This window comes from Capra hircus, chromosome 6 (assembly GCF_001704415.2).
Source record: "Capra hircus breed San Clemente chromosome 6, ASM170441v1, whole genome shotgun sequence".
In the NCBI taxonomy this organism is placed as follows: Eukaryota; Metazoa; Chordata; class Mammalia; order Artiodactyla; family Bovidae; genus Capra; species Capra hircus.
In genome coordinates, this window is record NC_030813.1 from 111264925 (window position 1) to 111278796 (window position 13872).

Genomic DNA, 13872 nt, shown 5'->3' on the forward strand with positions numbered 1-13872 from the left:
ATATTGTCACCCTGCTTATTTAACTTCTATGCAGAGTACATCATGAGAAACGCTTGACTGAAAGATACACAAGCTGGAATCAAGATTGCCGGGAGAAATATCAATAACCTCAGATATGCAGATGACACAACTCTTATGGCAGAAATTGAAGAGGAACTAAAAAGCCTCTTGATGAAAGTGAAAGAGGAGAGTGAAAAAGTTGGCTTAAAGCTCAACATTCAGAAACCAAGATCATGGCATCCGGTCCCGTCACTTCATGGGAAATAGATGGGGAAACAGTGGAAACAGTGTCAGACTTTATTTTGGGGGGCTCCAAAATCACTGCAGATGGTGACTGCAGCCATGAAATTAAAAGACACTTACTCCTTGGAAGAAAAACTATGACCAACCTAGATAGCATATTCAAAAGCAGAGACATTACTTTGCCAACAGAGGTCCGTCTAGTCAAGGCTATGGATTTTCCTGTGGTCATGTATGGATGTGAGAGTTGGACTGTGAAGAAAGCTGAGGGCCGAAGAATTGATGCTTTTGAAGCACGGTGTTGGAGAAGACTCTTGAGAGTCCCTTGAACTGCAAGGAAATCCAACCAGTCCATTCTGAAGGAGATCAACCCTGGGATTTCTTTGGAAGGAATGATGCTAAAGCTGAAACTCCAGTACTTTGGCCACCTCATGGGAAGAGTTGACTCATTGGAAAAGACTCTGATGCTGGGAGGGATTGGGGGCAGGAGGAGAAGAGGAGGACAGAGGATGAGATGGCTGGATGGCATCACTGACTCGATGGATGTGAGTCTGAGTGAACTCCGGGAGTTGGTGATGTACAGGGAGGCCTGGCGTGCTGCGATTCATGGGGTCGCAAAGAGTCGGACATGACTGAGAGACTGAACTGAACTGAACTGAACTAAGCAGGTGTTTCTCAAGGTGCTAAGCAGAGGTAGGCATTGCATGTACACAGGGAGGGAGGCAGACAGTTCCTTTGTTAATCTCCAGGAAGCAGATGTCAGTTAAGTGTAAAGTACAGCTTGGGAAAGGGAGCCAACCAAGGTGTATAAAGTTATACTGTCTGCTCTTTGAGTGTCTGCCAAGTAAGGTCAAGGGCTTCCCAGGTGGCTCAGTGGTAAAGAATCTGCCTGCCAATGCAGAAGATGCTGGTTTGATCCCTGGGTGGAGAAGATTCTCTAGAAAAAGTCAATGGCAACCCACTCCAGTATTCTTGCCTGGAAAAATCCATGGACAGTGGAGCCTGGTGGGCTACAGTCCACAGGATCTCAAAGAGTCGCGACTGAGCGACTGAACAACAAATAAAGACAAAGCGGTGGCTATTCCCTAGATGAGGAGCCTGGCTCCCTCTGTTCAAGAAGTGAACAGTTCAGTGCAGTTCAGTTCGTCCAATTCTTTGCGACCTCATGGACTGCAGCAGCCAGGCTTCCCTGTCCATCACCAGCTCCCAGAGCTTACTCAAACTCATGTGCACTGAGACAGTGATGCCATCCAACCATTTCGTCATCTGTTGTCCCCTTCTCCTGCTGCCTTCAATCTTTCCCAGCATCAGGGTCTTTTCTTCCCATCAGGTGGCCAAAGTATTGGCCATTCATTCCTTCCAATGAATACTTAGCACCACAGTTCAAAAGCATCAATTCTTCGGCACTCAGCTTCCTTTATAATTCAACTCTCACATCCACACATGACCACTGGAAAAGCCATAGCCTTGACTAGATGGACCTTTGTTGGCAAAGTAACGTCTCTGTTTTTTAATATGCTGTCTAGGTTGGTCATAACTTTTTTTCCAAAGAGCAAGCATCTTGTAATTTCATGGCTGCAATCACCATCTGCAGTGATTTGGGCACCCCTCAGAATAAAATCTGTCACTGTTTTCACTGTTTCCCCATCTATCTGTCACGAAGTGATGGGACCAGAGGCCATGATCTTCATTTTCTGAATGTTGAGCTTTAGGCCAACTTTTTCACTTTCCTCTTTCACTTTCATCAAGAGGCTCTTTAGTTCTTCTTCACTTTCTGCCATAGGGTGGTGTCATCTGCATATCTGAAGTTATTGATATTTCTCCTGGCAATCTTGATTCCAGCTTGTGCTTCTTCCAATCCAGTATTTCTCATGATATATTCTACATATAAGTTAAATAAGCAGGGTGACAATATACAGCCTTGACACACTCCTTTCCTGATTTGGAACCTGTCTGTTGTACCACGTCCAGTTCTAACTGTTGCTTCTTGACCTGCATACAGAATTTCCAGGAGTCAGGTCAGGTGGTCTGGTGTTCCCACCTCTTTCAGAATTTTCCACAGTTTCTTGTGATCCACACAGTCAAAGGCTTTGGCATAGTCAGTAAAGCAGAAATAGATGTTTTTCTGGAACTCTCTTGCTTTTTCCATGATCCAACACATGTTGGCAGTTTGATCTCTCATTCCTCTGCCTTTTCTAAAACCAGCTTGAACATCAGGAAGTTCATGGTTCACATATTGCTGAAGCCTGGCTTGGAGAATTTTGAGCATTACTTTTCTAGTGTGTGAGATGAGTGCAATTGTGCGGTAGTTTGAATATTATTTAGGATTGCTTTTCTTTGGGATTGGAATGAAACTGACCTTTTCCAGTCCTGTGGCCACTGCTGACTTTTCCAAATTTGCTGGCATATTGAGTGCAGCACTTTCACAGCATCACCTTTTAGGATTTGAAATAGCTCAACTGGAATTCCATCACCTCCACTAGCTTTGTTCATACTGATGCTTCCTAAGGCCCACTTGACTTCGCATTCCAGGATGTGTGGCTCTTGGTGAGTGATCACACCATCATGGTTATCTGGGTCATGAAGATCTTTGTTGCATAGTTCTTCTGTGTATTTTTGCCACCTCCTCTTAATATCTCCTGCTTCTTTTAGGTCCATACCATTTCTGTCCTTTAATGTGCCCATCTTTGCATGAAATGTTCCCTTGGGATCTCTAATTTTCTTGAAGAGATCTCTAGTCTTTCCCATTCTATTGTTTTCCTCTATTTCTTGGCATTGATCACTGAGGAAGGCTTACTTATCTTTCCATGCTATTCTTTGGAACTCCTCATTCAAATGGATATATCTTTCCTTTTCTCCTTTGCCTTTTACTTCTTTTCAGAGCTATTTGTAAGGCCTCTTCAGACAACCATTTTGCCTTTTTGCATTTCTTTTTCTTGGGGATGGTCTTGATCCCTGCCTCCTGTACAATGTCTTGAACCTCCGTTCATAGTTCTTCAGGCTCTCTGCCTATCAGATCTCATTCCTTGAGTCTATTTGTCACTTTCACTGTATAACCGTAGGGGTCTTGATTTAGGTCATACCTGAATGGTCTAGCGGTTTTCCCTACTTTCTTCAATTTGAGTCTGAATTTGGTAAGAAGGAGTTCATGATCTGAGCCACAGTCAGCTCCCGGGCTTGTTTTTGCTGACTGTATAGAGCTTCTCCATCTTTGGCTGCAAAGAATATAATCCATCTGATCCAGTCCGTTTTAGTTCGTTGATTCCTAAAATGTCAGCATTCACTCTTGCCATCGAGGAAGTGAACAGCTGTAGGCTTTTTAAGACCTTGAGATCCTTATTGGTTGAGCGATAGCCACTGAGGCACTTTGAAAGAGGGGGGAGGAGTGGGAAAGGAAGCGAGAGAAAAGGCGAGCGAGCGCTAAAGGGGAAGTGCAGTTTGAGAACCGGGCTAGCGCTCTCCTCCCCGGCCGCGCGGACTCCAGCGGCCTCTTCTACAAGTCGGTCCGGGAGAACCTCATCGGACCCCATGGCCGACTGCTGCACGGGAAAGAAGCTTTGCTACTGCCTTCTTCTGTGCTTCCTGGTGGCGGGGATCATCGGGGGGGCGATCGGAATCCACAAGTGGTACCACTCCGGGCTCAACAGGTGGCACGGGCTAGGCAGCACCGCCGATTTTCAGAAAATCATCCAAGAGCGATGCGACACCTACCCCCAGCAGATCTGGTCGTATTCCAGGTGAGTGGGCGTCTTAGGCGCCCTGCGGGGCTCCACGCGCGGTGGGGACGGCGCTCGGCGGGACGCGCTGGGCACAGCTGGGCACAGCTGGACGCCGCGTGCCGAACAGCAGCCGTCTGGATTTGCTGGCAACAAGGCATCTACTGTCCCGAGTCAGCTGAGAGCGCGCCGGGCGGTGCCGAGTAGGCAGTCCGCGCGCCACTCGCTAGAGGTGCGGGCGGCCGGTGGTCCCAGGGAGCCCGCCGAGAGCGCGCGGCTGCTGGCGCGTCCGCTGGGCTGCTGGAACTTGTCCGAGACGCCCTGAGCCTGGCCTTCCATTTGGGGCCGCAGCACTCTCTGGGCGCCCACCACCCGGCGACTGGTTCGGAAAGCCAACGCGAGGCCGGTGAGTTGCTGGCGTTATCTACCTCGCGCGGGGTTTCTGTTCGCCAACTCTTGCCTCCCAAGTCCCCGGAGTGTTGTAGATGACACTGGATTAAGTGGTTTGCGGAGCCTGGGGTCGGGGGAGGACAGTGTCTGGGGGGCCGGATCACCGACATTCGTTTCATTCATTAATATGCCAGCCCCTAGAGCCTCCTTGTGCGCCCTGAAATAAATGTGACCAGAGCTCCCATTAACGACAGAAAACAAAGTAACAGCAAGGTTAAAAATTAAGATTCTAACAGCCTCAAAAGTGCATCTGCTTTATGAGTCTGTAGGGACCCCGGAAACACCCAGCCTATGGAAACTTTTGTGAAGGTTTCTCCGGCCCTATCCCAGCTAGCCACTAATCTCACCCCAAAGTGAACCCATTTCCTGACTTCCATTACCAGGGCTTAGTTTCACCCGGAAAACTCAGTTTTGAAATTGTACATGAAGTAGAATAAGCTAGGAAGTAAAAAGGTGCTGGCTGGCTGCCTTTTCCAGACTGCCCAAGGCGGGCAGGCTAGCCGTGATATCCACCTGTGCGATTCAAATCAGTTCTGCCTCTTGACCCGGGCTGGGGAGAGAGGAAATGGGCAGAGAGAACCCTCATTCCTGCCCCCCAGCCTCCCTGCGGGTGCCCATGAGTTCAGGTTCTAGCACAGCGACTGAAGTTTCTTACTTGCAAATTGTTCTAGTCCAAAGATTGCCATGGTCTCAAATGTTTTGCTTACAATTAGTTAATTGAGAGAAAATGTAGAAGTTGAGCCATTCCTTTAGATTTCAATTAACGTAGCAATTAAATCAAGTGAAGTGCTGTGCTTTGTTGCTCATTTCGTGTCCGAACTTTTGCAACCCCATGGACTGTAGCCCACCAGGCTCCCCTGTCCATGGGGATTCTCCAAGTAAGAATACTGGAGTGGGTTGCCATGCCCTCCTCCAGAGGATCTTCCCAACCTAGGGATTGAACCCAGGTCTCTCACGTTGCAGGCGGATTCTTTACCATCTGAGCCATCAGGAAAGCCCATGAACACAGGAGTGGGTAGCCTATCCCTTCTCCGGGGGATCTTTCCCACCCAAGAATCAAACCAGGGTCTCCTGCATTGCAGGCAGATTCTTTACCAGCTGAGCTGCCCTGGAAGCTCAAATCAAGTGATACACAATCTGAAATGGTAATGATGAAAGTGATCATTTTATTTTTACTTAATTTAATAGTCTTTAAATTGCTGTGTTTGATCATCTTTAGGGCGTTCACATCCATATAGCAAGCAAGATGCCATAGAGACCAGGTGGCTTTTTAGTGCTTGTCAGGATGCCTACTCAATGTTAAATACACACTCAGTATTCAAAACACACAATATCTAAAAGACACATCCGTTGGCGAATGTATATGTATATACATACTTTTAAAATATTAATGGGGATAACTCCTGTTATTATTTTTTAAACATCTTTCCAGATATCTCACAATACACATACACACACACTTTGTATAAACAGGTTAATAATTAATCTTGTACTTCCTGTGTGCCAGGCACTTTAAAAATATCAAACCATTTAGCCGTTTCACAACAATCTGAGGCATTACTAGTGCTATCTCCATGTTACATATAAGCAAACTGAATTGGAGAGTTTGAGCAAACTGCCCCAAATTTGGCTCCAGAAACAACTCTTAACACTCTGCTACCTATGTAGGTTCTGTAGGTAGAGGGACCATAATGCATTGACTGTGTCTGGAACTTTTTGGAAAGAAAGAGGACACTATTAATAATTATGCTGGGCTTAAACAGAACATACAGTCACTTTATCCTTGGGTAGTTTAAGAGCAGGAACTCTGCACACTGGGTTCAAATCCCAGCTCTGTCACAGCATAACTCTGGGCAAATTACTTTCTTTGAGCTTCAATGTTCTCAGCTGTGAAATGGAATGGAAGTGCCTACCACATGCGGGGAATGATAAGAATAAGGAGGAAAGACCCTGATGTATTCTAAACGTTCAACATGCTATTTTTGAGGGAAGTGCAATATCACAGACATCTTTCAATGCTAATGAACATGGACCAAGGCCAACATCAAAACAGATGTTCCTTTGCCGTAATCGGCCTATAGGTGACCTCTAAAAACCATTTCCTGTTGGTGCAGGACTTGCAGAGCTCATGGTCAGATCAACCCATACATGAGTTCTCCTGGCCACACTGAGATGATCTTCACTGAAAAAGAACAGATTATTCCTAAATCAGAAGAGGAGGTTGCACAAAAGGAAAAGATATCCCAGAAGAAACTGAAAAAACAAAAACTTATGGCCTGGGAATAAATGCTGCCAAAAAAAAAAAAAAAAATTCCAAATAAAAGTAAAAGTAAAAAACAAAAAAAGTAGGTGCCTAAGATTAGATTTATTTAAATCACAATCCACTAAATCAGTCTCCAATGATGAAAAGCTTTTTCTACTGTAATTATCATTTTTTAATTTATAATTGGTCCCAGAGATGTTTCAGTGTCATTACACATAGGTTGTGCAGGTTAAGTTGCTTCAGTCATATCCGACTCCTTTGTGACCCCATGGACTGTAGCCCGCCAGGCTCCTTTGTCCATGGGATTCTTCAGGCAAGAATACTGGAGTGGATTTCCATGCCCTCCTATAGGGGATCTTAAGGACACAGGGATCAAACCCCATCTCTTATGTCTCCTGCATTGGAAGGCAGGTTCCTTACTACTAGCACCATCTAACAGCTAATAGTATTCTGTAGGGTGGATATAAATATTTCCTGTGTGCGTGTGTGTCTGTGTCTGTGTGTGTGTGTGTGTGTGTGTGTGTGTTAGTCACTCAGTCCTGTCTGACTCTTTGCAACCCCATGGACTATAGCCGGCCAGGCTCCACTGTCCATGGGATTTTCCAGGGAAGAATACTGGGGTGGGTTGCCATTTCCTTCTCCAGGGGATCTCCCCAATCAAGGACTAGGTCTCCTGCATTGCAGGCAGATTCTTTACTCTCTGAGCCACTGGAGAAGCCAGCATTCTGTAGGGTGGATGTAGATATAATACAGGAGTGGAGGACAAAGCGCCCACTCTCATGAAGCTACCATGCTGGTTGGGGAGAAACATGCTGCAATGAATATTTTTGTGAAATATATAATTTTTGCTATATATATTATGTTATATATATATGTAGCTACCCAAGTGTCTCATAAAGAATCTATCTGCAATGCAGGAGACACAGGAGACAGAGGTTCGATCCCTGGGTCAGAAAGATCTCTGCGAGGAGGAAATGGCAACCCACTCCAGTATCCTTACCTGGAGCTTCCCAAGGACAGAGGAGCCTGGGGCCCTATAATCCATAGGGTTGTAAAGAGTTGGACATGACTTAGAGACTAAACAACAACATATAAGTATATTTGTGTACGTATGGGAGTGTTTCTATAGGATAGATTTACTGGGCCAAAGGGAGTATTATGCATATTTTAAAATCTGATAAATATTTCTGAGTTCTCTCCAAAGTAGCTGTATCATTTTATACTCCCATCACCATCCATCAGAGGTCATACTTTCCCACAGTCTTGTCATTGCTGACTAGAACAACAGTAGCAACTAATTGTTCCCTGCCTGTTGATGATTCTTAGCATATTGTGTATGGTTATTGGTCCCAGGGACGGGGGAGCCTGGTGGGCTGCTGTCTATGGGGTCGCACAGAGTCGGAGACCACTGAAGTGACTTAGCAGTAGCAGCAGCAGCGTTGGTTGTTTATATTTTTTTTCCTATGAGTTTCCTGTTCAGATCCTTGTTAATTTCTACTGAGTTGCTTGTTTATTTCTTTCTATGAGAATTCTTTATATATTGTAGATTATCTATGTGATGTTTTCTTTCTCTCTGCCTGTTGTTCTTATAGCCTTTCTACTTTCTGTTCCCCCAGAGACTTTTAACTTCAAGGTCATGGCTCTTTGATTAATAACTTCCTCGTTCTATGTTGCTGAAAGTCTAGCATGCTATTTCCCTTGTAGTCATACCCTCTCTTCCCTGATGAAAGCTGAGACCATTTCTGCAATCCTCCTTTGCCTCCCTCTCTTGCCTAGACTACTCTCTCCTGCCTTGGTCATTTATAGTGGGCCAAAGCAGCAATTTATGCCAACCATTCAACTTGGCATTTCTACTCTGATCTAGCTCTTCTTACCTCTGCAGTACTTGGTTCAAACTATGTCTAACACAAAATTGTGATAAGTAATATCATGCAAAACAAAACCATCATAAAAATTATGAGTATAATAATTGCAGCTGTGTAAAATTGAGTGTCGAGGAAGAAAGACAGAATATGGCAGTGCTAGGTAAAGGGGCTTGTTAGCCACTGATAATTATTACTCCCCTGCCATCAGCAGGCTTATGGTAGGTCTCTTCCCTTATTACTCTTCAGTTTCAAATGATCTGTAATTGGTATCTGGCTTATCTATTACCATGTAACAAACCACCCCCAAACTTAGTGTCGTAAAACATAAGCCATTTTACTGTTTTGCATGATTCTGAGGATTGATGGGGCTTAGCTAGGTGGTTCTTCTGCTCCTCATGATGTCGGCTGGGGCTGAAGTCACTGGGGGGCTTAACTAAGCTGGAGCATCCCAAACAGCGCAGACATCACTTCCATGAATGCCATAGTGGTGGAGTCAGCTGAAAGGCTGGTGTCAGCTGGAATGCTGGAAATGCTGAGTTTCTTCTTCTCCATGATGTCTCAGAGCCTTCCAGTCACACCTCTGAAGTCTTGACCCTGTGAATGTGTTTTATTAGCAGCACCCTGGATGTGATCATTGCCTTGAGGCCATTTCTTGCTTTGAAATTCTTTTACTAGGAAAGACTGGGAATGAAAAGCAGTTTTATTTCAAACCTAACAAATCTTGACTTGGAAATGCTTGCTCTTGAATCTGCTTAGAAATGAACAGTTCTCTTTTGGTTTATTTCTCTCTTTCTCCCTGAATCTTTCTCACAGACAGCTGGAAGAAATGAGTTGGCACTGCCAGCATTCTGCCTGGAAAGCTCCGTGGCCAAAACCCTAAGGTCACTAGGTCTGTTTCTATTAGTTCCATTATGGCAGGTGACAGGTCTTCAGAGCACAGATTTCATTTCCCCAGCCTCCAATAACAATTTCCGTCCTGCCTGTTCAGCCTTCACAAACAGTCTTCTTGAGGCCTTTCTATTAATGACTGTAGCTTGTCACCCAGTGCTAAATGCTAAAGCCACGTTGTAATAAGAAAGAGAGACAGACAGAGACAGAGAGATAGCGACAGAGGGAGAGAAAGAGAGAGAAAGTGCTCATTTAACATATTATTGACCAGAGACACGGCAATGTGCTTTTAAGAGTGATACAATTAACATCACCGTGCAAAGATGTTAGAGCTAAAAACTGATCAAGGGTTCCTCATACACCTTGTGGTTGTTATCATTCACATTTTGCTCCATTAGGTTTTTGTCCCAACCTTATGTATATCATCAGCAAGTTTATTACCATAAAATTTTTTAAAAGGACGCATCATGAAATTTTAAGTGAAGAGGCATTTTTCGGTGAATTTTATGCAGATACTTTCTCTGATTGTCCAAGCAACATAAATACTAGGATCTCAGAAGATGATAGTTCTTCAGAATATACTTCTGATTCAGACGATGTGACTATTAGGCCAACAAAAAGATTAAAATCCTTTGTGATTCAATATTCACTTGCATAACAAATCGCTGGCCATAGGCATTAGTTTCTGCAAAAATCCTCCAGTCAATAATGTTTGAGGAATTGGCTCACGTGATTTGGTGTCTGACAAGGCAAAATCTTCAGGGTGGGCAGGCAGGCTAGAGATCCAGGGAAGAGCTGATGCTGCAGCTCTAATCTGAAGGCCTCTGCTGGCAGAATTCCCTTTTCCCTGGGAGAAGTCAGTCTTTTTCTTAAGGCTTTCAGCTCACTGAACGAGGCCCACCCAGACCGTGGATGGTCAGCTGCTTTACTCAGAGGGCATCCATTTAACTGCAACATGCATCCAGTTGCATCTGACTAAATCTCTGGGTACCACGGGCTACAAGCTGACACAGAAAAGGAACCATCGTACACATGTTGGACTGCAAGGAGGTCCAACCAGTCCATCCTAAAGGAGATCAGTCCTGAATATTCATTGGAAGGACTGATGTCGAAGCTGTAACTCCAATACTTTGGCCAGTTGATGTGAAGAGCTGACTCACTGGAAAAGACCCTGATGCTGGGAAAGATTGAAGGCGGGAGGAGAAGAGGACAACAGATGATGAGATGGTTGGATGGCATCATGGACTCAATGGACATGGGTTTGGGTGGACTCTGGGAGTTGGTGATGGACAGGGAGGCCTGTCGTGCTGCAGTCCATGGGGTCGCAAAGAGTCGGACACGACTGAGCGACTGAACTGGACTGAACATGTGTTTTAGGTTTCCGTTAGGCCATGCCTCTCTTCCAGGTGCGCTTTCTGTTTTGTTTATCTTTTGCTGCATCAAAAATTACCTTAACACATAGGGGCTTAAAGCCTCAGCCATTTGTTATCTTTCCCAATTGAGTGGCTTGTCTGGGATCAGCTGGATGGCCTGCTTCACATGGTGCCAGCTGGGGCTGTAGTCATGAGCAGCTGACTTGGCTGGAACATCTGAAACGTGGCACTTACAAGATGGCGCCGTGGCCCGTGGTGTCAGCTGGGGTGGTGGCCTTGCTTTCTCTCTCTGTTCCTCTCAGGGCCCCTCTTAACCTCGTGGTGTCACCATACGATCTCTTTGTGGTGCAGCTGGATTTCTTCCAAGTTCCCAAACTTTCAGAAGAGCCCTTCCTAAAGCTTTAGACCCGTAACCAGCACAGCGTCACTTCCACATTGGTCAAGTCGCCCCTTCAACCCAGATTCGGGAGGCAGAGAAACAACGCTGCCCACCCCATGCCAGGAGTGACGGAGGTATTGTGGGCAGCTGCACCCTTTATGTATCTTTATGTTAGCTTTTAAATGTTCATTTCTTTATCATCTTTTTTGTTTTTCTGTTACATCTCTTTCTACTTTATTGCCTTTTTAAAAAAAAAAAATCCTAGATTTTAAAATGTTAAAAATCTAGCAGATGCTTCATGAAATGTACGGTCATTTAGTCTAGAGACATTCTGTTGAGGGATATATCTTGAGAAGCTAAAGAAGTGCCTGGGATACAATAAGCAAAAATATTTAGCTGGATTGAATGAGTAATGTACAAGCTAGCAGGGGCTACAGGGGGCTCAGTGGCGAAGAATCCGCCTGGAATGCAGAAGACATGGGTTGGATCCTGGTCTGGGAAGATTCCCCTGGAGAAGAAAATAGCAACCCTCTCCAGTATTCCTGCCTGGGAAATCCCATGGACAGAGGAGCCTGTTGGGCTACAGTCCATGGGGTTGCAAAAGAGACATGACTTAGTGACTAAATAACAACAATATATAAGCCAGTATATTACAGATAATAGAAATGAACAAAATCATAATAAATGATTATTTTTGTCCCTGTCCTGAGACAAGCTAGGGTCCTGGCTGGAGGCCTTGTTTGCTTGCTCATGCTGCCGTGTCCAACTTTTTGTGACCCTGTGGACTGTAGCCCGCCAGGCTCCTCTGTCCATGGGATTTTTCAGGCAGAATACTGGAGTTGGTTGCCATTCCCCTTGGATGGAGAGGGGCTGTTTAACTCATCTCTGCATTCCCTGTGGTCCAGCATGTCCTTCATCACTTTACAGAGTCTTAATCCGTGCTTACTGGCTTGAACCTGCTGAAGTCCACACCATGCTTGTTGATACATAAGCAATGAGAGCCCTAGTCAGAGAAGATTCTTCTTTGATCTTTTCCCAGCTGCTAATGATCCCTTCTGTGACCGCATCCACTGTCTTTTCCGATGCCTTTATCTCTAGTTCATCATTTGTTTCAGCTTCTCTTTCCTTTTCAAAATTTCCAATAAGATTTCTCAGGGCCAGCACTTCATTTTTACTTCCCCATGCCTCCCATTTTAATGACTTTAGCATTTCTTTAACTTCCACTTCCCATTAAATGTATGAGCAAAAATTTGTACCCAATAGCAGATTGATACAAACTCTTAGTCAAGGCTTTTATGTATGTGTGTGTGTAGCTGGGGCGAGACGTGGAGGATTCAGGGAGAAAGAGAACTTGAGTCCTGCCCTCCGGGTCCTGCAAGGCAGGTTTAGGAGGACTGGCCTGGAAACAGTAACGCGGGACAGTGCGATGTTCAGCAGCTAAGAGGGTTGTATCCAGACGAGAGGGGCCCTGAGGAGGGAGGGGCCGCTTCTCTGCTATTAGCCCTTTGCTGGATTCTCCAGGGCCGTGTGGGATGTACTCAGGTACCCATCAAACGAGAAAATATCGGTACATGAATTGCCACGTACCAAGGGTCACAGCAGCACCACCGAGATTCAGCAAACTGAACCCACCTGGAGCGGCTGAATCGGGAAGGGCTTGATGAAAGAGGTCATGCATGAAGTCTTCCTTTAATGGTAGGGTTTCCACAAAAGGCTGTTCCCAAGAGTGTGTATTAACCCTGTTGAACAAAGTCTGGAAGATAGATAAGATGCCACTGCTTGCGGCAGATTGGCCAATCCGTGGACCAAAACTCTCTGACGGCTGTGGGCCCTCGGGAGGATCTCGCTGGTTAGAGGGTCATGCCGGCCCGTGTACAACCTGAACTTTCTCAGCACATGAGACTGTGAGAGGGTGACCGTCCTTGCAAGGGACAGAATGGCAGTATGTTTTCCCTTTGCGGTGATGGAACAGCCACCTGCTCATCGCCCCTCTTCCCAGTTAGACCCTGAACTTCATCAGCGCACCCAGGGCCTTGGGTTCACCCATGCACTCTCTGTGATTATCAGGTTTCCTTCAAGCCTATCTTTCCTTCTGGGCTTCTGAGGCTGGGACCAGTGGCCAGAGGGTCTCAGGTGAGCCCAACTGAATGTGGAAAGTGAAACAAGGGTCTGAGCTGCTGCTATGGTTACGAGGAGGGAACTCGGACCCTAGGGCTGAGTTATCTGTGGAAGGAAGGGTGAAGTGGAGTACATATGCAAATAAGCTGAGTGTGGGGCCTGTGGGGCTTGGGGTGCTCCCAGGATATCTGGGGAAAGGTAGCTGGGGGTGGGCAGACTCTTCTAGAAGGAGGGGTTAATTGCATGCTCTGGGAGCCCATTAGATGGCTGAGTGAGAGAGGACAGAAACAGAGGAGAGAGAGAAGGAGAGAGGTCATTTCCAGGCCAAAGATGCTTCTTTGTTGCTTCTGATGTTGTTCTTAGAAAGGTCGGTGCTGTTTGCAGCTGTCTGCCGCCCAAGCTCCCTCCCTGGTATCGTTATTAATAACCCAAGGAAGTGGCCATGAATAAAGAAAACCTTTATTCAGTACCACAGTGAGCACTCACGGCCTCTCTGCTTCCTCCCTTCCTCTTTGGAGGGAAAATCCCTTGGAAAACAGCTGCAAAAAGCCTGTTTAGAAATTTCAAAGGGATAAAGGTT

The 13872-nt window shown here is 45.7% G+C and overlaps 1 protein-coding gene across 1 annotated transcript in view; it reads left to right on the plus strand.

Moving 5' to 3' along the window:
- Positions 3656–13872, plus strand: part of CD38 (CD38 molecule) — a 54014-nt gene continuing 43797 nt past the window's right edge. The window contains exon 1 of the mRNA XM_005681912.3: positions 3656–3977. Within this exon, the coding sequence (XP_005681969.2) occupies positions 3769–3977 (209 nt within the window). The 5' untranslated portion in view covers positions 3656–3768. The remainder of the gene's footprint in view (positions 3978–13872) is intronic.